We start from the raw sequence: 26,034 nt of genomic DNA, 5'->3' as shown, positions 1-26,034 counted from the left end.
GTGAGTGGATTTTTCAAGCCCTGCTGCTTTTTGATGTCTGTGGAGATACAGGGTATTGAGTGAGTGACTTGACTTTACTCTGACATCGCAGAAGGTGGGTGGTATTGAGCGATTGCTCATCTGCTTTTCGGATGATGTTGAATACCACCTGTTTGTTCTATTATCTCTCCTGTTCAGAGTATTTGTGAAGTTATTAAGGAAGACCATGAGATGGTTTGAGTTGCAATGCCAGTATAATGATGACACTTAGCTCTACGTCACCTTATTGCACCTGCATGGAATAACATGTTTGGTTTTTTTCCTATTTTTGATCAAGTTGGGATATGGATAAGAGCTAGTCAACCTGGACAGTAGAGAGGTGGAAACAGATTCTGGTGATGGAAGTGGTAGTAGTAAAGGGCAGCCCTTATAGGACTCTTTGGAAGCAGTGTCTGTATGTCTTTTCAGGGGTTCACGGTTCTGAGTCCTGCTGCAATCCTGGAGAGACTGAGGATTCCAAAAGATAACAGCAGTAGCTAAGAGTATTCTTTCATCTTTGTTTGACGAGGAGGATGTGGTATTTTCTGAGGGATAACTTGAGTGAGTTTGAGTTTCTTGTGTGGCCTTTGGTTTTTTTCCTCTTGGTGTTCTGAGTTAGTCAGTTTAGATAATTTATTTTTACAACTAAACTACAGTTCTTATGTGATAAGTGCATTTTTAAACTTAAAAGATATATAAAATCTAATTGTTGCAGAATTCATAGGTGGTATACTCATTTTTTTGGTATCATTGATTTAGAAAATTATTAATAATCAAAGTTCTTAATGTTTATATCTAGAAACAGACTGAAAAGTGAGCAGAATTCAGGATTGAGTATTCAAAGTTATGAACAACTTAGTCTTTTCTTAAAAATATTTAGGTTAACTTTCTTGAACTATATGAATAGCTGTGAATTAATACAGAATATATTTTATCACCTAACTTGTGTTACATTGAAGACATCTAAATTATTTTGCAGCATGGGATTCATTTTTCTGAATGTGATAAACTGCAATTAAAATGTACATTTGTTTATATAAGGTTTTTTTTTATTTTAGAAGTTTCCATACCTACTTTTTAAAATCCTGTTTTGGTCCTAACCATATCAGAGGACCTTCTCTTCCAGTGGGATCTTAACAGGATGGAAAAAAATACTTTAATCTGACACTTGCTGTGTCAACACTTCAGCATTTGTTGTTTGAAGCCTGAGCGGTTTCATTTTTTGGCAGTGGAATGTCCATTCTTCTCACAAATGCTTTGACTTCTGTCCTCTTTGTACCTCCTCATATGATCCTTTTGGACAACCTTAGACTTGATCCTGGGTTTTGGTAAAGCCACTAAAGCAGTGTGCCAGGGAGGAGGGCTGGAGTTGCTGGTTGAAGGGGCTGACCTGAGAAAGCTTACCTGCAGTGAGTCTCTCTGCTTTGCTTCCTACTAACACAAACCGTATTTTCCAGTCATCCTCCTTGGTATGAGCAGTCTCTTCCTGCTGCTTTCTCTTCCTCAGCCCTGGAAGCAGCAGTGGATGATAGTATGTGCTTTCATCAGATGCTTGGGACTTCTGGCACAAAGCTGAACCCAGAGTCAATGCTACAATGGCTGCTGACAGTAGGTGGGATGAGAGCTTGCTGCCTTGTCTGGGGAAAGGTGTACATCCATTGAAACAGCCATAGAGGAGCATAACATAGTGGGGCAAAAGCCAATTTTAAGTAGAAGTGTCAAGAATTGGGTTGGCGTGGAATCTGGGTTTTGTACTTAGGCACTTTTAGGACTGATCAGATCAGTGCCACCTCCTTTTTCTCAATGTTTCTGTGTGGTAACTTAGAGCGTGTCTACACATACAGCACTGTAGCGGCACAGCTGCATTGATCCAGCTGCGGTGCATCTGGTGAAGGCGCTCTATGCTGATGGGAGAGAGCTCTCCTGTGGGCATAAGAAAACCAACTCTTCAAGCGGCAGAAGCTATGTCAGCAGGAGACGCTCTCCCACTGACATAGCACTGTCTAGAATGACATAAGTTGGGGTAACTTATGTTTCTTATAAAAACAACAAGGAGTCCGGTGGCACCTTAAAGACTAACAGACTTATTTGGGCATAAGCTTTTGTGGATTAAAAAAAACTTCTTCAGATGCATCATTGTGTTGCTTATGTGGTTTATTCACACCTGTGAGCGACACAAATTCTGCCAACATAAACTGTAGTGTAGACCCAACCTAAGGATTAATGTGCTTATTCAAAGGTTTAACTACATTAAAAAAGTAACTTAAGTGTAAATTATGAAAGTAGCCATGTGAGAAAGAAAACTTTTATTTTTTTTAGTGTGGGGAGGAAATTGAGTATTTACCTAGATTATGCTGCTGCTTTAATGAGGTGAGACTAAAAAAAGAAGTAGCTGTATGTCATAAGGAACAAACTTTGATGGTATACTTGTAAAACTAGGTATTATGGTGGATTAATTAATATTTCAAGACCCCTTGGACAAGTGTAAAATTTTCTTCAGAGTAGGGAAGACAAGACAATAAGAAGCTAAAGGTGATGTTGAGACTCTCCATGTAATCTGTAACTAATTTCAGTTAGCTGAGAATCCTTGTAAGAATTTTTGTTTCTTTACAATATTGCTGAGCAGTAAGGTTTTTATGATTGTTGTCACAGGGGCTAACACTGTAGACAGCTTGGCTTCATTCATGCTGGGGAAAATGGGAGGCTGTGGCAGTATCTGCCTAGGTCAGCCTGTGGCCTCAGTCACATTAAGAATGATGGCAGATGGTGGCCATTTTGGGAAGGTCATCTTAACTAAGGGTAGCCCATGGCTTCCACCGTGGTTTTTGTCTGTTTCCCTTTATGATTTTTTTTCAATCCACTTGAGTTTGTTGTAGACTGTGGAATCTCTTGTGCAACACTTATGGTTCTGTTGCAGTGGATTTGAAATAACTTAAATAACTTAACTTCAAGGGTAAATATTCCAACCACTGACAATTATAGAGAAATATGGCAATTTTCCATCTTTGTTTCCTTAAAAAATGCATATATGGAAGCTTTGGGTTCACTAACCATCTTGACATTCATAGAACAATTGTTAGGGGGCTCTGCTACTGTATTTCAGTTGATGATATTTGGGTTTAGAAGGCATCCAAAATAAAGGATTGCAGTTCTCAAGCTTAAGAACTAGAAAGATTTCTTCTGCATTCGTGTATATGTCCTACGACCAAATTGTCATCTTAAAGCAAGGTTATATGATGAAAAGCCATTCTGTTCTTAAAACAAAGCAAAACAAAAAAAAGCATGTTGAGTCCATTCTAACTGCAGCCCTACAAAACACAACCAGGGTTCTGATCGTAACTGCATTTTAATAATGTCTTGAACATTATGATATTGTAAATATTCTGAATTTGGCTGTGTAAAGCCATTAATGCTTTTCGGTTGCATAGAAGTGAAGACTGAAGGTTGGAGTTTCCCCTGAGGTTGTGTACACTAGATAAAAACAGACATGTTTATACTTCATGTACATGCTTCTTGTTAATGTTTGTGCTCTTGAAAAACTGATCATTAAGTTGCTTAGGTATTATGGCTGCTGTTCTAGAGAATTAGTGTCTAATCTGTGGCACATAAGCCACTTTTGGCTCTTCAGGGCAACTGTTAGTCCTGGGGGAATTCTACGCCACTGCGCAATGCAGAATTTGCACAGAAATTAATATTATGTGCAGCATTTCCTTCCCTTTCCTCTCCCACCTCCCCAAATGGGCTTCAGAGCCACTGGCTGTCACCAGGGGGCACTGGACCCACAGAGCTTAGCTCTCAAGTAGAAGAGACTGTGTGTGTGTGGGGGGGGGGGAGGGAGCTGGAGGGTTCCCAGCACACCCTGAAGGAAGGAGCGAGTTTACAGGAAAGTCCGGGACCTAGCATCAGGCTGTTTCCCCTTTGTCGATCACTGGCTCTCGTGGAGGTGGTGGGGGAGGGTGCGAGTGTCTGGCCTGGGGAGGCCCCACAGCTGGACGGGAGGGGGAAGCGTGTGAGTGTCTGGGCTGGGGGGCGCCCCACGGCTGGGCTCTGGGGAGTAGGGGACATGTGCGAGTGTCTGGACTGGAGGGGTGTCATGTGCCTGGGCTCTGGGGAGAAGGGTTGTGGGTGTCTGGGCTATGGGAGATAGGGGACACATACAAGTGTCTGGGTTGGGGGGACATGCCCCACGGCTGGGCTCTGGTGGGTAGGGGGCAGGAAAACAGGAACTGGGTTGTCGTAGTGGTTTCCTTAACTCTACTCCTGGAGGAATGTTTTTGTTTCTGTAAGACATAGTTGCTGATAGGTATTTTGAAATAAATTCCAAAAATGATTGAAATGGGCATGATTATAAAGTGTTATTTTGACAAATAAAATTTGCAGATTTTTTAAATTTTTGGCGCAGAATTCCTCCAAGAGTAAGCTGTGGTAAGAAGAAAACCTTATATTTGATTATTAATTGAGTTACGTGAGCCACGAGCGATTAAAAAATGGAACCAATTAAACTAGCCATATAATTATGGTACTCTGCCTTCCCTGTAATCCCCAAAGTAACACTGATGGAGCTGGGAGTTCCCTGAGCCTTCCTGCTGCCCATCAGCTCCTGTGCTAGACATCTTCTGAATTGCAAGAAAGGAGGAGCAAGTACCTCTGGTTGCTCCTTTGTTAACTTCCCTTCTGGGATGTGGGAGTCCAAGGAAGAACAGGATACTTCCTTGGACTGACTGATTCTTCCTGAGCCTCAGGGAGCACTCCCCAGCAGCTGATGAGAGGGTAGAAAGAGAAGATGAGAATCAGCAACTAGTTCTAGTTCACTACTTCCTCACTCCTCAGGCCAAGCCTGCTACGATTTATTTTTCCTTTTTCTATCCCGCTCTTCTTTACTGCTTCTGGCCAGTCATTTTAGTACCTTTTTCCCTACCTGGATGATCTAGCTAGACAGATCCCAGAAACCACACTGGTGGAAACAAACACATAGGAAAAACAAGTTTAAGTCACTGTTTTTTTGTCTTTGGACCAATATTGATGTAATCTACTTTTGGACTAACGGCATAGAAGTGGCTAGAACTTGGCAGTGCAGTATAGGCTTGTCAGGATTAGATTTAAGTCAGTAGAAGTTCGTAAATGTTGATTTCAGCTGACGCACTGAAATCAATGAAAAAAATCCATCGGTAACCATGAGAACAGCTTCCCCAACACACCTTGTGCCTGCAGCGATTGGGTGTCCTTAGTCCTGTGCAGGGAGCTCTCTGCAACCTCTGTCACTGGAGTGAGAGATCGAGGCCGGTAACACCCAATCCTTGTAGGCACAAAGTGTGGAGAAGACTCTTGGCAAGCAGAGGAGAGACCCCCAGACCTGGACTTGGAGGAGGAGCCCTCAGCTACAGGGGATGCCACTCTGCTGCTGAATGGCTCCATCCCCAGGCAGGAGCCATTCAGCAGCAGGGTGGCCTCTGCTGCGGCTGGAGGCTTGTTGTCCTCTTGGTGGTCCTGGCTGGAGTTCTCTGCTCTGCCTCACCAAGACCATAGCCTCCCCCACACCTTGTGCCTGTAAGGATTGTGTGTTACCGGCCCCATAGCCATGCAGGGGGCCCTCTGCAGCTCCGCTGTCATAGCCTTACTCACTCACCAGCCAGGAGTGTGGTAGCCCTCCCCGGGCAGGAACTGTTTCAGCAGTGGGGTGGCCTCCCTTGCTGCCAGGGACTTATCCTCCTCATAACCTTATACCTTGATTTTTTTTTCCAGCATAAAACTATATATTTAAGCATGAACATTTTCATTCATTGTAAATAAAAACCACTGTCAATATAGTATTTATTTCTTCTCCTTTCTGGTCTGCCATCTTAGTCCTGGTTATTCATTAGTGTTTATTATTACCCCTTTATTTTTAACAAACATTCAGCTTCAGTGATTACTAAATATAGTAATGTATGTAACATGGTATTTCCTTTTTCTGGGAGACTATTTGGATCTCTTGCAACTGCATCTGTTTGTAGCACAAAGTGATTGGCAGATTATGCTCTATTTTTTTTTTTTATAGCCATCTTATAAAGGCTCTGTAACAGCGTTCCCTAGTTATCTAAGAGGAGAGAAGTATGCCTCAGTGAATTCTGGTGCATATTTGTTTCATGTCCAAGTAAAAAGGTGCTGAAGTATTTGGCTTGACACTTCTAAATATTATCCCCTCTGAAACCTATCCTATATATGTGATTTGAAAATGAAATCCTGCAACCTCTTTATTATTGCTCAGGTAAGTTGAGTGTGTAGGACAGTGAAATAGTTAGGTTGGCTTTCTTTTTGATACTCATGTTTGAGTCAAAACTGCACTAAAATAAGATCTCTTATCTTTCTAAGGTTTTCAGTACTTACTCAAATGAAGATTATGATAGACGTAATGAAGAGGTTGACCCTGTGGCAGCATCAGCAGAGTATGAACTAGAGAAGAGGGTGGAAAAAATGGAAGTATTTCCTGTGGAAATTGAAAAAGGTGCAAGTTAAATGTCAAATAATTGCTTGTGAAAATGATTTTTCTTATACAGGCTGAAGCCATTTGAAGGTGTATTTCTATTATGTTTAGGCCTCGATCATTGAAAGACTTGTGCACATGCTTTACTTTACATCAGAATAATTTCACTGAATTCAGTAGTTATTGTAAATTGTTGTAGCTCAGTTACAGTCCAATTGAGGTATGACAATTTACACCAGCCTGAGGATCTGGCCCATAACGCATAAAGTACATAAGTCTTCGTAAAATGGGAACCATTAGTAGCTCAAACCCCTAAAACTTCAGAATTCAGTCTGAAGTTATCAGATACTACAGTGTGGGGGCCTCCTAAGTCGGGTGCCAAGATAGAATAGTAATAGTAAACTCTTTCCACAACACACAGAGACTTTCATAATGGAGATGTAAAGTTTTTGCTGTTCTGGATCATTTTAATTAAGTTTGATTTTGTATTAGTCTGTTGGGTTGTAATCTTACTGAAAACAGCCAGTCTGAATTATCTTTATGTTGCAAATATTACTAAGGGGGAGACACAGCAAGCCAGTGAGCATGTTAGATGAAGACAAGGAATAGCACATGTGCGTTTTCATTGGTGACTATAATAATTTATAAAAACTACCTTTTAAAATGTATTGTGGCTAATGTTAGAATTTTTGAGTCCCATAGGTGACAGTGGCCTAGGCATTAGTATTATTGGAATGGGTGTTGGTGCAGATCAGGGACTGGAAAAACTGGGAATTTTTGTAAAAACAATAACTGAAGGTGGAGCTGCTCAAAGAGATGGTCGGTGAGTTTTCATTCAAGTTGCTCATACTGTTTTGCTAACTAACAGATTTTGGAAAAATGATTTACAGTCAAGGACTCTTCAGTAAAGTATATATATAAAATGTAATATAGTAATTCTCTTTTTAGATGTACAGCATATGAATTATAGAAACCTGGAATGCAAAAAACTGATGGTATTATGCTCTCAATATTATGACATTTAATCAGATAATGAACTGCAATTTTCATTGAATTTAACTTCTCAAATCTTATTATAAATTATTCTAATCCCAAAGTACATAATACAGGAGGACATAACACAGTACAGCATATTTTAATATCTGACATCTCCGATTTCTTGATCTTCCATCGTTTTGGTAGTCAGTTCAGCATGAAAAAGCCTTAGTAGACGTATCAAGTTAAATATCAAAACTCTGAACATGTTATACCTGTTAGCTAGTGTAAATCAGCACAGTGGTTTTGACTTCAGTGGCATTAGACTGATTTACACTAGCTGCAAATCTCACCCTTTATCTTCCATCTTGTACACAATTACTCTAAGAGAAAGAGAGAGAAATTGTTTCAGGCATAGGCCAGTCATTGATTATCTGATTAGGAAGAACCTTCCCTTATGGTGAGATTGTTCAAACAAGGTTTCTTACACCTTCTTTTTTAGGCATCTGCTGTAGGCGGCTGACAGAGCATAATAGACTAGGTAGACCATTGGTTTGATCCAGTTTGCTAATTCCTGTGTCTAATGTTGCAAAAGTTAATATTTGATTAACTTAATTTAGGACTTTTTTCAAGTCATGTGACTTAAACTGTGAAGGTATCAGTAAACATACCTATGAAGTCTACTCCAGAATAAGCAAAACTAAATCTAGATTTCTCTGTTCAACAAGATAGTGGTAGGCTTTAGGGAAGGGCATTTGCAGGGCATTTCTCCACCTATGCCACATACTTTACTGGCAATGCCTGTGGAAAAAGGTGGCCATTTATTTTTCTTGGCTTACCCACCCCTGCATGGTGATAGCTTCCGACTAATGCATTGATCTAGAAACTTGTAGTATGGTACTTCTTGAAAAGACTATAATTTAATACGCTTGTGATACAGTTATCTCTTCCGAGGTAGGAATATTTTATTATTTATGAATTCATGTGACTATATGATTGTTTCAACTTTCTCTTCTGCTTTTTAATAACTATATATCTCAGATCCACAAGCAATTATCACCTTTACAAGGCACAAGTTAGGTTTGCCTACAGCGGCAATGAAAACACTTGCAGTATATGCATGTACAAAACATTCCCACAAGAATAATGTTGACAACCCAAAATTTCAGTAAGAATGTAAATTGCTGAAAATATCAAGGCAAATATAAAACAAATTAAAATAGATTAACTTCATAGGAGTCAAGGGACAAGAGATCAATTTTTTAGCCATTAACCTGCTGGGGCTCAACAAATTGTCAAATTAAATACTGTGGAATTTAAAGGGATATTTATCACATAGAATTAATCATTTCAATTTATGCTGTGCAAATAATTTGTTAAACCAAAATCTTTTTGTTAGCTTTATTGCTAAATATTGAATGATTTGTCTTGCAGAATCCAAGTAAATGATCAGATTGTTGAGGTTGATGGTATAAGTTTAGTAGGAGTAACTCAGCTTTTTGCAGCCACTGTGCTAAAAAACACCAAAGGCAGTGTGAGGTATGTGTTTCTTTATATATACATATATATATTTTATAATTAAAAAATACTTAGGAATAAATTGTTCATTAACAGAGAGATGAAGGGAAAGAAGCAGAAAATTGTGTAAAATGTTTTTGAATAAATTTAACATAAGTGGTCACCAAAGATAAGTGACAGGCTACCATATATTAAACATACACTTGCCCTGTACTACCTTTTAATTTGTTTTTGTCTTATAGGTTTCTAATTGGAAGAGAGAAACCTGGGACTCAGAGTGAAGTAGCTCGTCTTATCAGTGAGACGTTAGAGCAAGAGAGATGCCTATATGAGCAGCACTATGCCCATGATGATACAGAACAGGTATAGCTACCAATAAAATAGCTATATAGTATATAAAGTAATTCTGTATTTTTAACCATGACTTGCAAATATTTTACAAAAAATGGACTAAATGTTTTTGAACCAGACAACTAAGGGATAAAGGTGAAAAGGTGCAACTTGATTAAAAATGATAATAGTAATGTATAAACTTTGTAATATCACTCCATATAATAATGCCACTTAATACACTCCCAACAGGCCTCAGGTTGATATCCTATCTTAGCAGGACACAGTCTTCTGGGAGAAAACTTCAAGGGAACCTGAAGAGAGGAAGTTAATTTTAAAAATCAACTGTCATTTGGGATAGCTGTTTCCTTCTTACCCTTTCTGTTTGGGGAATTTTTATATAAAATGTTCGCAGATTACTTTAACAGTACATTATAAGTATAAGTTGCTCAACCAACAAGGGAAAGAGGACAACTGCTAGTCAACAGAAGTGATGTAATTGTGATTTTGGGTTATTTGAAGACTGTATGTTTAAGAAAATAGATTTTTGCCATTAAAGAAAGGTCTGTGCTTTACTTCAGTAAAGTAATGTTTTTATATCTTGTTAGGATGATGATTATGATGATGATGATGAAGACGCTTTTGAGTCACATTTACATGGAAAGTCTGTGGAAGTCTTTTATCTTCCTGAAAATGAAGATCTGAATTTGCCATTGGATATGGATTCAGCACAGTTTCTTCTTAAATTTAAAGAGGTACAATAACATTGCCTAAGTTTCTTACAAATGATATGTGGTGTACTGAAGAGCATCTGGGTCTTCTAAAGTTGGTATTAATCTCCTTTGTGTCCTGTCTCCTCATATTCTTCTTTTTCCTCTTACAAAAAAGGCCTCTTGCAAATGACCTTTTAAATTTGGGGATTTTGTCAAAATTGATGTACATAAAATTGAAAATGAATGTTTTCAGAAGCTTAAAAAAAAGCTGCCAGAATATTGGATCAAAAGACATTGACTATCAGAAATTATAGGGCTTTGTTTATTCTGCCTTCCCAGTGTACCATGGTCCCAGCTTCAGCTGATCAAAGTAAAAATAAATCTCATATAAATGTATCAACTTTTCTACTTAACTCAAACTAATACATATATTCACATATTCCAGACATAGGAGTAACCGTCTTCTTTGACTTGATTTTTCTGTCTACCCCATCAGTGTAGTGTGGAGTTCTTGAAAGGGTATATGAGGCAAAGCTAGGAATATTATTCCCATACACTAAACAAAAATTGAGGGTATCTGAACTATAGCCCTTTCCCATAACCTGGTTTACACGCTGTTTTGTAAACAAGTATGTTGAAGTTGATTTTTGCAGACTGCTTTTTGGGCAAAAATATGCCCTGCATAAGAGCTATGCCACCCCATGGTGACAGTGGTGGATGCTTCTCCCTACGTGCCTCAAATTCTTTCTAATGAGGATTGGACGTATTAGAGGCTTTGTGAAGCTGATTTTCTTGGTGGTACTGAGGGATTTTGGATTCCAGACTGAAGACCACTTCCAATTTTATAGGTTTGGGAAGCATGGTGCGAATCTGGTAGACCATAATGGGACATCCATGCATAAATACCTTGTACACTTGGGGATATGATGGGAAATATCTCTAGGTGGAAATCCATTCTCTATTGATGATGAATCTAAATCAGGTGTTCAGACTCATAATTTCACTTGTTTCAACATACTTTTGGTATTCTGTGTCTCTTAGACATCTGTTTCTTCTAAGCATAAGGTAAGATTTAAGATCTGAGAGGTTATCTTCAACAAATTTGCTATTTCCCTTATGTATGCGTACTTAATAGCAGATTTCTCAAGACATACTGTTGTAATTGCCTTCAGTGACTTAAATGAAGCCTTTATGTACGTAACTTAAATGACTTGACTTAAGTGAAAAGAAAAGGAGTACTAGTGGCACCTTAGAGACTAACCAATGTATTTGAGCATAAGCTTTCGTGAGCTACAGCTCACTTCATTGGATGCATTCAGTGGAAAATTTCAGGTATTTTCCACTGAATGCATCCGATGAAGGGATCTGTAGCTCACGAAAGCTTATGCTCAAATATATTGGTTAGTCTCTAAGGTGCCACTAGTACTCCTTTTCTTTTTGCGAATACAGACTAACACGGCTGCTACTCTGAAACTTGACTTAAGTGAAGCCTTTATGTACCCCTGTAATCTACTGAAGTCTCTTGATACCAAAGTCTTGCTCCTTAAACATATGGCTTAATATAAAAATACTTCATGATGATATTCTTTATGAACTTAAAAAGACCCAGAACTACTGTATTTTTCACTTGACTGCGTTTACTATTTGCCCGGTTACAAAGCATTACTGACTTTCAGTATTTTTGGCATGTTCACTTCATTTCAAACATGATTTTAGTTTGCTTGCTTTTCTTAGCTATTTCCCATAAATTAATTTGTGAGTTTTTTCAAATACAGGTGGTCATGATTTGATTTTTTTTTTTTATAGCAAATATGCACATCATAAGACCTATAAACCTTTTCTTCTTAAACTGGGAGCTTAATTTTGTAAAAACATATAAAGTATAAGAGCCTGGTTCTCCTCTTTAATGTTAGTGAAAATCATGAGTAACTTTACTGAGCAAGTGAATAGATTTACACTAGTGTAAAACTGGCTTAAGTGAGAAGGGAATCAGGCCTTAAATATTTAGTAACAAACTTGCAATAATCTTTCAAATATCTTTCTGTATATTTCTTAACAAAACTATTACATTTCATTCTAGCTACAATTAAAGCATGCAGTAACAACAGCTGAAGTTAACCAGCTAAAAGAGAGAGTAAGTTACTTCTTTTAAAGTTTTGCAGTGTTTAATGTTCACATTGTTCATGTTAAGATTAATGTTTAGAGGCGAAAAAGTTGGAAACCAAATGAAGGTAAGTAGATGTCTATTTTAAGGCTAGGGCACCATGTACTTTGGGCACACTTGACACAAATTCGTAAACCTAAATTCTGGGTTACACAAATACTGAATTCTGTGACAGATTGAAGAAATTCTATAGTAGAATAAAATGCTTGAATAATATTGTTTAAAGTAGAATTTATTGAATTGAATAGTTCAATGGAGAGAAGCTTCTTCAGTTCAGTATTGGTGTTTCATAAAAATTAGGTGCCTTTGTGTAGAAATTAGAGAGCAGTGGATGTATTTTCCACTTGGGGCCAGTGGTCACTTCTAGGAAGGGGATTTTGGAGTGTTATAGGAAGGGGAACTGGTGTGGAGATTCCCCCCCTCCCGCCCTGATGCAAATACACAGACTTCTTGGATGAGAGGGCACACCACATAACTTCTCTTGGGCTGAGGGCTAGCTCAGCATTCTTATAGTTTCTGGTTGCTCTGGGAAAGAGAAGTTTTGTCTCATCTTTTCCATGTTACAGGAGGTGGTGACAGGGAGCTGCGAGCAGCCCTTTTCTTATATATAGAAATATTGGTCTTAGTGTGTGGAGAAAGTACAGCAGCGTGTCTCTACCTCATTCTACTCAGTGAGCCAGGTTACAACCAGTTCTGGTGAATTTTGGCCATTTACTACTGTCTCCAGAAGGGCATTCATCAGCCAGTTAGTGGTGAGAAGGGCATTCATCAGCATCCTGTGCACATGACAATGGTGTATGCTGCATGTCTTTCAGCCTCGCCACAGAAAACAAGACAACTGGGCCATGGCCATGTGTGGAGATACACTACTAAGCACGCACATATTTGGAACTATAGAACATTTCTTTATTAACTTGTTAAATTTACATTCCAACATGACAGAAAGGAAATCAAGAGGAGAATTATTTTTAAACCAAAAAGACAATACTTCTCGCTTAAACGTTCGATGGAACGCTAAAATGCTGCTACTACTAAAATTAAACAGGAAACTTTAATAGAAACATAAATCTAGCTCCCAGTCCTGCTGTTGGCCTCGTGTTGTTGGGCTTTGAGAAAGTGTAGGGGTTCCACGCATGATGACCTGTTTGCAGGATCGGGGCCCTAGTGACTTGCTAGGGAATCTGACAACAAGTAGGAAAATACTGAGGCAGGGGAAGGGGGAAAACATATTGAGCAGTAGTGTCTGTACCTTCTGTAGATCAAGGGTTCTCAACTTTTTTCTCTCTGAGGCCCTCCCCCAACATGCTATAAAAGCTCCACGTCCCAGCTTTGTCACAACTACTAGGGTTTTTTTTGCATGTATGGTAGATTAAAAAACAGGGCTGGCATTAGGGGGTAGCAAGCAGGGCAATTGCCCGTGGCCTCAAGCGGTTGGGCTTTGGCTTTCTGCCATGAGCCCCTGCGAGGCTAACGCTGGCCCGGCTCTTCGGCTTATTTTGGCGGACCTTCTGAAACCTGCTCGTGGCCCCTGGACTCCTGGTTGAGAACTGGTGCTTTAGATAAAAGCTCTTGGGTACTATATTTTGTGGACATCCTAGGGCTAGAGGTTGATTCAATACCTTTTTCCTTGCATGTTTGCTAGCAACTTTCCAGAATGACTTGCTTTCCTTTTGGGAATTAAACAGTTCAAAAAACTCCCATTGGCTTCAAAGCGGAAATGTGATGTTATCAGGTGCATGGTCTAAGATCAGAATTGAAAAGCAATTAGTAAATTACAAGTTGGCTTATTCTGCTGTTTTAGGTAGACCTTCCTCAGAAAAGTTAACAGAGAATTAGATATCCAGCAAGGTTAATATAAGCTGAAAATCAGGGTTCTTTTAATTTTGATATCTGTTTGGCAAGAAGGTACACTAATAAGGAAATAGGCTGGACCAGCTGCCTGGTGTGTTTTTTTTCCACTTCTGTACCGTGTGGGAGATTCTTGAGTTTGATTTGTAAAACTCACACAGCATGGAAAGAGTTGGATATATTGAAATGATATCTATATAAAGAGACTTAAAGCATTTTAAGTACTACTGTATGAAAGGTTGTATACCTATTAAAGGTCTTGCTTTGAATACTGCTGAGATTGGTTTAGTAAGTTAGTAGCTATTATCCACTTACACTTGTTTAAGCAGCTGTTTTGATTTTTAACTTTTATCTTAAGGTATCGTTCTTAAGTGTTCTGAATGTTTTCCTTTCAAGTTAAAAACTACTGAAGCTGAAAAAGTTGAATGGGAATCAAGTAAATCCCAGCTTCAGCAAACTTTAGAAGAGAGCAAAGAGAAAATTAAGAAGTTGGAGACCTATTGGTTAGAGGCACAAAGTTTATGCAAGACCGTAAATGAACATCTTAAAGAAACTCAGGAACAGTATGATGCCCTGGAGAAGAAATACAACAAGGCCAAGAAATTACTTAAAGATTATCAACAGAAGTAAGTACACTAAAGTGAAATAATTTCATGAAAAGATTTTAAAAAACTGGTCTTTTTCTTGGTTCCATATGCCTGACATTATAGGCAGAGCTAGTAGCAACACTTCTAGTTAAGGTTGCCTAGTACTTTTCATTATAAGATCCTGTTTCCAGTTCTTATAATTCTTCCAAACTTTAACCATTCAGGCTGAATTTCTCCACGCCACTAGTCTGCCAAAGGCTGATTTTTGCGGGGGGGGGGGGGGGGGGGCGGGCGGGGTTCAGCAGAATGGTTCAGCTGTTTCTGCAAATGCTGGTAGGAAAAATTACATTGTCAAAACAATGTTAAAAATTCTAACAGCAGTTTAGTTGTGGGACGTACCATGGTACAATCCAGACTGAATAGCTGTGTCACCTCTGTCCTCTAATCTGGGATACCCTTTAAAATGCTTTGCTGTAGCCTCCAGCTTAAATTGCTCATAAGCAGCCTCCAGCATGCAAGTCGCTCCCAGCTATGTCTGTGTGTGTGCTGCAGCCACGCTTTGGCTCTTATCAGCTCTTATCAGCCTTGGTTACCTCACCACCCTGCAGGGTGACCCCAACACACCCCCATTCTTAGGTTCCTCTTCTCTCTCTCCCCTCCCCCCCCCCGCCGGATATGCATGTCCTGTACTCCTGGACAATGCAAGTTTATATAAAGTCTGTTATTTCTTGAATAGAAATAATCACACAACTTGCCAACCCAAATGGAGTTTCCCAGATTACTTCAATTTAAACACACTGGATTAGATAAAACAGGTGTTATTAACTAAAAAAAGAGATTTTAAGTGAGTACAAGTAATGGGGCTAAAAGGTCAGAAATGCTTACAAGAAAAATAAAGATAGGCACCATTTGTGTTTTATCTTAAACTGTGTTAAATTCAAAGCAAAGTTTTCTCACTACATGCTCTCAGCAGTCTTTAGACAAAACTTCTTAGATCAGGACCCCTTCTCCCAGAATCCAATGAATGCTTCCTTTGTTGCTTCAGGTGCGGTGGATGCCCTGGGCAGTGAGCGAGAGAGCGGTGTCTTGGGATGTTTGCCCTTCCTGTTATAGTTTCAGTACCTCTTTTGAAAAACATTTCCAGCTGGGTATCAGGAGACAAAAAAGTCTGTGTAGAAGGATGTTCCCTGCTCCTTTTTTCTGATCTGTTGGAGCTTCCTTTCCCTCCCCTTCCTCCTTGATGACTCTGCTTACTGCTTAAATGCAAATTAAGCATAGCACACATTTATTTATTTAGGATGGACCTGCTTTTCCAACTTCTGTTTGGGTAGAGCTGTGTTTTGGAACATATATTAATAACGTACAGGGAAATCTTAACTTCACATACAGTGTTTCCCCACATGTTTTATTAGACACGATTGTCCAGCAAATTATCAATTTTCAGATAATACAGGCATATTTGTACAAAGATTATAACAATAGTGTGTAGGGTGTGGACATGGGTACATTCACAAGAGAAAGTGTAGACCCTCCATGTTTTGGAAGACAGACTTGAAATTAGCATGAAGGTTTTCTTGTGTTCAGAGAGGTGCTTCTTGTTAGCCTGTGAAAATCCATCCAGAATTGGTCAACTTAAGTTTCTGAAAATTGCTGTTCACATATACTCTATAGAGATTTGTTTATAAGATGGAAGCAAAATTTTCCAAACACTCAGTGCACACAGAATATGTTGCAGCCTAGGGCTGCAGTGTCTGAGCAAGACTTTCCTTCAGTTGTTACCTCTGGTTGCTGTGATGTCAGGCATTGGATCTGAAAGTAGGGAGATTCTGTCTCTCTTGTTCTTGCAGTGTTCTCCCTGCTGGTGTCCCAGCAGCATGGAGGAGAAAACAGCAACAGCCTGACTCAAATGCAGAAGGGAAATAAGCAGGAAGGGGGAGAAGACTCATATTGTGAGTGGGGGATGGATCAGGCTGTATACTGGCAGTGGCGCACAGAGACGCTGGGGAGATAAGAATTGGGGAAATAGGAGCAGTGCCAGAAGGGGACATACTTCAGGGGACAGGGCTGATGGATCTGTAACCAATAGACATACTCGCTTATAGAACCCAGGATTCCTAAGCCCCAGCATTCATATGCTGTCTAGCAAATAGTTGTGAGACTTGCAGGTAAAGTGTGTCTTATCCTTCGCTAATGGCTGATCCACATGGATGATAACTTACTACTGCTACCAATTACTATGTTACTTCAAATGCTGATGCATCCGATGAAGTGAGCTGTAGCTCACGAAAGCTTATGCTCAAATAAATTTGTTAGTCTCTAAGGTGCCACAAGTACTCCTTTTCTTTTTGCGAATCCAGACTAACGCAGCTGCTACTCTGAAACCTATGTTACTTCAAGTGGTAGAAGGCTGTTGTGTGGCTCTAAAGTTTCAACCTGCGCTAGTACTATTGTATCGCCTAGGAGCAACAGTCATGAACCAGGACTCCATTGTGCTAAGGCAGGGGTGGCCAGCCTGTGGCTCTGGAGCCGCATGCAGCTCTTCATAAGTTACCATGCGGCTCTTTGTATAGGCACTGACTCTGGGGCTGGAGCGATAGATGCTAACTTTCCAATGTGCTGGAGAGTGCTCGGTGCTCAGCGCCCTGCTCTGCCCCAGGCCCTGCGCACCGTGTAACAGCTGATGGCGGTGGACGGGAGGTGTGGGGAGGGAGCGGGAGGCACTGATTGGTGGGGCTGCTGGCAGGCAGGAGGCGCTGCAGGTTGGAGTGGGGGGAGCCAATGGGAGGCTGCTGACATATTAGTGTGGCTCTTTGGCAATGTACATTGGTAAATTCTGGCTCCTTCTCAGGCTCAGGTTGGCCGCCCCTGTGGTAGGGGTATAAACACAAACCAAAAAGACAGTCCCTGCCTCCAGATTGCTTATAATGACCCATGTGGGGATAAATATAATTCCACAGGATGGAATTTATTTTTTCAATTCACTTGTTTAAAAACTTAGGAAATTGGATGGCAAATCCTAAATTAAAAGAATGTTAAGTTTATAAAGTCAAATACTCAAAACTTAGGAAATACCAGAGTTAAGACTGTCTGTGCAACTTTTAATTCAACCCTTTGTGCATATGCATTATGATAGTGTTTAATTGCATGATCCATATGGTTTCCCTCAATATTCCTGCCTCATTAATAGACTTGATGGGGGCACACAGATTGAATCAGGGTTCTGTATTGAATCAGGTTGTTTATAGGACCTCTGCCTCATTTGTTGCAAAAATTGGAAGATGTGTAGTGAAAGAGGCAGAGGACTTCAGGAAGAGAGAGGATGGTCTGATGGTTAAGGCAGTTGAATACCACCTGAAGAGTGGATTATCTCTGTCTCTGTAACAGTTCCCTATACGATGCTGGGCAAGTCACCTAAACCAGAATGTTCAACAGGCAGCCACTAACTATATGCTCCTTGTTTTCTGGGTGCTTATCTTGAGACACTTGGGGCATGGTTTGTAAAAGTGCTGAGCGCACTCAACAACAAATGTACTCAGTGGGAGCTGTGCTTTGAACATATGAAGGGCTATGAAATGCTAAATACTCTAGGACCTGATTTTTCAGATATCACAAATTGAGCATCCAGAATTATAGTACACACTTCTGACAATTTTTGCCCTTAACCTGTGCCTCAGTCCCCCATCTCTTAAATGTTGAGAATAATTCCACCTTACCTCTCAAAATGTGAAAATAAATTGTGAAGCATTCAGGTAATATGGTGATAATTACCATAAAAATCCATGAGGAAATAAATGATACTATATTCAGTGTTGACTGTCACTAGGTACTCACTGATGAGTCAGGATGGTATGCAATAAGTAAGGCCTCTGTGGCTATTCACTGAATGATAAGGATAAAAAGAAATATGTAGTGAGCACTATCCATGTATTGAATGAGGCAGGGATCCTCTTGTTCTGAGGGGGTAGGGGTAGTATGTAATCATGTATTAAAGCTTGTATCATGCTGTATATGCACACGGTGAATTAAGACTGCAGGCAGAATCTCATTTCTGGCGCTTCCTAACTTTTGAGGGATTGACATTGAAACCTTGACATTTTTTATGTAATTTTGGTATGTAGTTAGAATGTACATATGTAAACGTTGAAATATTTGAAGACGAACCATTCACCCTCTCATATTGAGAGAGGTTGAGAGAATGGCCTTTAGCTGATTTCCACAATTGTATTTATTTTGTTTGTTCCTCAATATTTTTCAGATAATGAAAGGGTAAGTCTCGCGCACTCTCGCTCTCTGTGTGTGTCAGATGTTGGGGGAGTTAGGACACAAGGTGGGGAGCAATCCAGAGTTACTAATTGACTTACTATAACACATAGGACAGGTTTACCAATGCAGCGGTTCTGCTGAGGATGCTCAGAGCTGACGGGAGAGAGCTCTTCTGTCAGCTTAATAACTCCACCTCCTCCCACCAACATAGCACTAGCTGTACAGGGTGTTATGGTCGGTATGACTACGTCGCTCAGGGGGGTGGATTTTTTGCACCTCTGAGCAGCATAGTTATACCGAAGTAAGTGTCTTCGGGCACGTCTAAACTGGCAGCTGGAAGATGTAATTTCCAGCTCATTTAGCTGTACACACACTAACTCTGATCAATGGGGGTGTGCTAAAAATAGCATTGTGGCTATGACAGCATGGGCTAGCAGCCCAAGTACAATCCTATCTGAGATCTTCAGTATGTGCTTAGGCAGCTAGCCTGAGCTGCTGCTTGTGCTGCCATGGCCAAACTGCTGCTGTTAGCACACAAGGTCAATCAGAGCTAGTGTGTACACCCTACCCGATCTGGGAATTAGATATCCGTGCTGCAAGATGTCTTTACTCTGCAGCCTGCTGAAGAATAGACTGACAGCTGGTGCCAGTGGTTATGCAACAAGAGGATGTAATAATGTGTCTAACGGGATGAGGGAAATAAAGGGGTAGCACGTTGAGGTGCAGAGAAGGTTGGCTTTGTGATAACAAAGTGCTTCAGCACTCCTAAATACAAAAACTTGACCACTTCTGCATGTAGTGGTGGGCTGAAGGGGTTAAATACCTTTCTCCATCCTTGTTGCTGTAGCTGTGTCTTTGTGGGTCATGATTGAGAATACCAAATTCAGGATAAACTGCTGAGAAATAGGGCAGATACACCCCAAACTAGTAGTTATTCTCCCATGAGATATACCAAACCAGCAACAAAGGTAAACTTCTGTTTCACCACGCTGACTAACAAGAAGTCAGAGAAGCAGTTTCCTTACGCATTCTAGTCCTTCTATCACCACCAAAAACACTAGACTTATATATGAGTGGTTCTTTAAAACCAATTTAATCAAATAACAGATTCTTCTGATCCCAAAGGACCAGCCACACACTGAGGTCAATGTACAACTCAGATCTTACACAAAAATTGCGCTGTTGCCAATCCTTTAGTATCTAAAATCTAAAGGTTATATATATATATATACACACACACATATACAGAGAGAGAGAGAGAGAGAAATAAAAATTGGTTAAAGAAATCAAATACATACAATAAATGCAAAGTTCTTGGTTCAGGCTTCTAGCAGTGATGGAATAAACTGCTGGCTTAAGTTGAGTCTCTGGCTGCTTCCAAATCATTGGAAGGTCCTCAGTCCCTTGGTTAGAATGCTCCCATTAGTATAAGTTCATAGTTCAGAGGCTTGAGCAGGAAAGAGGCAAAATGGAGGTGTTTCCAGGACTTTTTATAGCTTCTGCCACGTGGAGGGAAATCCATTGTTTCAAACAAAGCCCTCAGGACTGCTAGTGGAAAATTACAGGTACAAGATGGAGTTTGGAGTCACATAAGCAAGTCACATGTACATGCATGACTTCACTTAGTCCTGGCAGGAAATTCCATTAATAGTGGATAGGTGTCTTCTATTGTGAGTTAAGTGTTTAATGAGCCATTTAATTTGATTAGTCCCTTCAACATGTGCAGGCTAAATACCTTGTGGGTGTTACTCCAGGAGCAAACATTTGAAGTATAGGTATAGAGCCAATCACTACTCATAACTTCAAATTCAAAAATGATACATGCATACAAATAGCCTAATCATATTCAGCAAATCATAATCTCTCCATAGACATCTTGCATGCCACATTTTGTACAAGATTTGTTGCAAATATAGAACAATGGTTGCAACAGTGATCTATGTGGTCATATTTTAATCAGATAACATCACAGTTACATTAATACTTTTCCTGTTTTTCCCATAGTTTCTTTCTAACTGGAAAGAGAAACTCTTTGTTGCATGGTGCTGAACGCAGTGGGGCCATAATCCCTGTTTGACGTCCCTAGGTGCTAAATAAATTAATAACAGGGCATTTGCTAATCAATTAAGTATTGATTACATAACTTTCTTCTTCGCGTAGTGTCCCTGTAGGTGCTCCACTGTACGTATGTCTGCGTCCCTGTGCTGCTGGTCATAGAACTTTGATAGCAGTGTCTGTTCAGTCCACCCTGTGCTCTGCCACGAGGCTAACCAGTGTGTGCGAGCGAACCCTTTTCAGTTCCTTCTCAACCACCCCTGGTTAGAGACGGAGCTTTAGCTGTCTGTTCACGATTGTTAACTTTTGTTAGAATCACTGGTCTTTAGCTTCCTTCTGAAGCCTCTTTTCTTCCTTTACTTCCTTTAAATTTTTATTTGGCCATTGTCTAGGAAAAAAAAAAGACTTTGTTCTTTCTTCAAGCCCCAGTTTGGGGGGCTCCGTGGGCTTCAAGAAGTGTCTCAGTTGCAAGGAATTTATCACAGTGACAGACGGACACTCTTAAGTGCGTCTGCTGCCTGGGAGAGAGACATCCCACAGAAGTGTGGTTTGTGTCAGCAACTGTCAGATCCAGAAAGGACGGAGATCTGAGGCTCAAACTCCTAATCATGGAGTCTGCCCTTCAACCACCTGAGCCACAGCAGGAGACCTCAGCACAGCCCTCTACTTCGAAGGGAGCAGATCCCAAGGAGACACCCATGATCCATTCACGTAAGGCCTCTAAAGAAAGGTCTGTGAGTCCCCATAGCGAGTCCCGAGCCAAAAACTATCTCTGGCTCAGTCTGTAATTGGTATCTAAATATCAGCCATAGCTTCTTAAGAGGCTGTGAATAGTATGCTCTTATTCAGATATCACAATGGTCATTAACTCCTTTCTTCTCTCCAGGGTAGACTACTGAAATTTGAGCTATCCCTGAAGTCCACTTGGAAGTGTCTGATAGTGCAAGACACACCTGTGGCATGTTTTGAGTAGTTGCTGTGAGCGAACAATGCAGTTTCTGCACTTCCTGCTTCTCTGAGTGTAGTTTGTGATGTTTACCTCCACTGTGCACATCTAGAATTACCACCTCTTATCCTGTGCCTTTTCACACAATTAAAAGTGTCTTGAAAGGTCCCTCTCCTGTTCTTTGAAGCTTGCCTGCTTTGGAGCTCAAACATAACATGAATATGTCTGTTTACATTCTGGCTCTCAGCTCCACACTGTGTTACGTACACTGTTACCTCTCTCTGGCTGACCTGAACCCCTTCTGTGTTGTTTATGTGCTCTGCAAATATTATTGTCAGTCAGATTCTTTTAGTTGCTTGGTTTTCTCCAGCACAGTGGTATTGCTCTATTTTATTTCACTGTTAAGATGTTCCCCCTCTTCCCTGGGGCAATTTGCTTTTGTCCTTCTCGCTTTCTTTAGTAGGCAATTTCAGAATAATTTTTGTTGTTGCATAAACCGCAGGCCATTACAGACTCACTCGGATGGGCATAAAACGGAAGTTTACAGGATATTGGCACTTAACTGTGGAACTCTATCACAACCTATGGAATGCATATAGAATACTTCGGCAGCTGCACCATCTTATTTATGTAAAACTTAGAAAAGGCAGGGCAGTTCCAATAGTTTGGGTTCTATATCCACATAACATCTTATACTCATACATATTTGCTTCAATTTTTACAGGTAAAAATAGCCAAATGGAATTTTCTAAAGCATCTTAAGGTTGGAAAAGTGCACTGACCTTATATTGCATTTTAAGCTTCAGCCCAGAGTAAACTTTACAGTTATAACTCCTGTTTTTCCTGGTATTTATAATGCACATACTTGAGGGGACAGTGGGCTTACAAAAATAATGAACACTGTTACTGGAAGTTGTGTGATGGCCATTTGCAGTGTTTAAATAGTGATGATGTAACAAGGATAATTAATTTAATTCAAGTTTCAGAGTAGCAGCCATGTTAGTCTGTATCCGCAAAAAGAAAAGGAGTACTTGTGGCACCTTAGAGACTAACAAATTTATTTGAGCATAAGCTTTCGTGAGCTACAGCTCACTTCATCGGATTCAATAAATAACCAATAAATAGTTCAATAAATAACCAATTTTAATGTTTCCTTATTAGCTGAAACCCTTCTAACGTTGCAGTACAATTGTATCTTCCCCCACTAGAGAAATAGAATTTATGAAAAAAGAAGAGGATCATACAAGGGTTCTTGAAGAGAGGGACAAGAAGCATGCAGCACAACTGAACATATTGCAAGAGGAGGTAGGCAATATGGTATATTTAATGCCACTTTTCAAGAATGAGAAAATTGTATCTAACTTTTATTTTAACATTTGCAGATTTCAGAGCTTCAGAACAAATTAAAGATACATGAGAGAATACCTTGTATGATTGGCGATAGCATTTTGCTGGACACTGCCTCTCAAAGTACAGAAAAACTAAATGAATGCTCAGAGATTAAAGAAGAAAATACAAAAGAAATAGAGCCATCAGCAGTGGAAAAATTAGTTTCTTCAGATACCGGTAAGTTGAGCAGTAATAAAGAGATAAAAACCTGTGATAATAAACTCTCTAAAGTATTGACTGTACCAAATAAGTGTGTGGTGGAAGAGAGCTATGTTTGTGTGTTTAAAAAAGAGAAAGGTAAAAACCTCTTCTTAGTCCTCAGTGTAGTACAGAATGTTTTGTACCTATACTGGATTTTGGGGATCGTGTGGGAAGTGATAAGCACAAAGTTGACTGTGCTCCTTTTTAATGGAGCATTATGTATATCTTAATAATAAGAAGTGTGTAGATTGGACACTGTGATGCATTTTCTTAAGTACCCTGGAAAAAAATTGTTTATTTTTAAACAAGCATTGAGCTCTACTTTGAATAGCTCTTTGAAGTTTTCTTAATGTACTAGAAAGGGACAATTTATATGATGGGCAATATTTGTATGATTGGGATCTTATCAGAATGCTGTACAAACACAAAGGAAAAAGATAAACATTTTTTGTCAACACCTTTGCTACAACCTTAGGAAGTGTATTTGCTTACTTTAATGTCTTGGGTCATTATTTTCTGGGAAACTGGCTTCTTGTATTGAGGTAACTTAATTTATCCTGTGTCCTCCATTGAGAATACAGTTTCCAGGTCATAAAACCACCAAGTCTGAATGGAATAATTTTTTTCCTTTCAATGTGAAGATCTTATGAGTTTAGTAAATAACTTTACCCAATTGACTCAAGTATTGAGATCTGACAGGCTCTCCAGAAACCCTTAAATTAGTAGAAGCTTCTAATGCAGTGTTATCCCATTTCCTGAACTTCTGTTTGGTGATCAGAAGACTTATCCAATTTTCCTAAGAATCTTTCCAAAGGAGCATCTTTTTTATTTATAGCTTTGCACGTCTTCATGGAAAGCATTGTTCCAATCACAGTCTGTGGACTTCAGGGAATCTGCATCTATTTGCTTGGTATTGAAGGATGGATGGACTTGTTTTGGTGCTGGATCTAAATGACTAAACAGATTAATGCCTTAAAGTTTTTACAGAATGAAAATTTGTCAGCCATATGAATATTTCATCTATCTAACTCAAAGTATGCTTATTTGCATATTCCAAAGGAAAACATTGCTGGACATTTTTTTTAGTCTCCTAATTGTCCCTATTTTGTTAAGGTGATTGTTTTGTACTCCAATACCTATATGTGATTGGTTAACCATGTCTTATTTCTTTCGACACAAAGAAATGAGCAGGAGAGAGAATACTAACCCTGGAGAGAGACTGAATGTAATATTCTCCTCTAGTTTCTGCTTTGCTTTGTCTTCCCCAGGCAATCCAGCACTTAGCAGTTCCCTTTAAATACCTGTAGGAAGATGTTTAAACTCCCATCAGGTCATTGGGATGACTTTGACTTTGGTCAGCTTTATTTATGAAGGTGTGCAAATTTGGTCTTCATTGACTGTTCAGCGGTTTGTTAGGAACTTCAGTAGATTCCTTCACATTAGCCGTTAGGGCCAATTTAGACACTGGACAGTGTGGAAGTGAACAAATACAAGGAATTAGAGGAAAAAAGTGGAAATAGAACTGTGTGTGTGTGTGGCAGGAGATGCTTCTTTTTAATACTCAAAGGCATGAGTTCTAAAGCTCAGGATTGCAAACAGGTATCAAGAGGTCAAAACATCCTACCCCTCCCATAGTACTAAATAAGGGAAGGGGATCCTGGAAAAGGCTGAGAACTGTTGCCCTAAGTTGATGATGATTCTTGGTCTAATAGGCCAGTGAATTGTTAGGGTAGACTGGTGAGACTTAAAGATAACATAAGACCATCCTGTAAAAAGTTGCTGTGGGATTGGGATTTGCAAGATTTACCGTACCAGTTTCAGAAGTTTTGTATAGTTCAGAGTGTTTTTATGGGAGGAGTGGAGGAGACAGATTTGCAGTTAGCTGCTACCTGAGGCCTAAAAAAATCTGAAACAAATAATGGCTTCTGTGTTCAATACAGGACGGGAAGGTACCTCCTGGGTTATCGAGTGCAGCCCCGTGCTGTTGCGGGCAACCCCATCATATTATCCAGTTCACAAACTTAACAAACTCCATCTTAATGCTGGTTAGGTTGCTTCCCCTGCTGTTTCTATTGCAAAGCTGTCCCAGAGCTTCATTCCTCTGATGTTTAGAAACATTCCTCTAATTTCCAGCCTAAATTTATTCATAGCCAGTTTTATACCCTTTTGTTCTTCGCCAACATTATCCTTTAGCTATTTCTTCTCCCTTACTAGTGTTTACCTTCCTGATGTATTAATAGAGAGAATATCTCTTCTCAAATAGACTCTCTAGTCTCCTGATCATCACAGTATTCCTTCTGTGCACCTGTTCCAATTTGAATGCATCTTTCTTTAACATGGGTGACCAGAACAGTACACCGTATTCTAGATGAGGTCTTACTAATAATGCCTTGTACTATGGCATTTAATACTTTCTTATATGTACTAGAAATACCTCTTCTGATGCATCCATATTTTATGGGATTTGAGTTGCCATCTCTATGATTCTTAAAAAATGATAGAGTGGAATTTCTACAGTCACTCATGTACACTGCCCTCAACTTACAGCCTTCAAAGTTCCTTGA

At 39.7% G+C, this 26,034-nt stretch overlaps 1 protein-coding gene across 10 annotated transcripts in view; it reads left to right on the top strand.

Moving 5' to 3' along the window:
* The window catches only part of LOC102941946 (neurabin-1-like), a 93,622-nt gene that overhangs the window by 5,265 nt on the left and 62,323 nt on the right, over positions 1-26,034 (top strand). For all 10 annotated transcript variants that reach the window (XR_006284948.1, XR_006284949.1, XM_037912184.2 and 7 more), the window contains 9 exons: positions 6,370-6,502; positions 7,184-7,304; positions 8,891-8,995; positions 9,217-9,337; positions 9,913-10,059; positions 12,098-12,151; positions 14,426-14,655; positions 23,089-23,185; positions 23,263-23,446. Coding sequence is in view for 8 of the 10 variants with exons in the window: in XM_037912184.2 (XP_037768112.1) it covers positions 6,370-6,502; positions 7,184-7,304; positions 8,891-8,995; positions 9,217-9,337; positions 9,913-10,059; positions 12,098-12,151; positions 14,426-14,655; positions 23,089-23,185; positions 23,263-23,446 (1,192 nt within the window). In the remaining 2 variants the exon portion in view is untranslated. The remainder of the gene's footprint in view (positions 1-6,369; positions 6,503-7,183; positions 7,305-8,890; positions 8,996-9,216; positions 9,338-9,912; positions 10,060-12,097; positions 12,152-14,425; positions 14,656-23,088; positions 23,186-23,262; positions 23,447-26,034) is intronic.

The sequence above is a fragment of the Chelonia mydas genome, chromosome 11 (genome assembly GCF_015237465.2).
Source record: "Chelonia mydas isolate rCheMyd1 chromosome 11, rCheMyd1.pri.v2, whole genome shotgun sequence".
In the NCBI taxonomy this organism is placed as follows: Eukaryota; Metazoa; Chordata; order Testudines; family Cheloniidae; genus Chelonia; species Chelonia mydas.
This window is presented reverse-complemented; position numbering and strand designations above follow the sequence as displayed.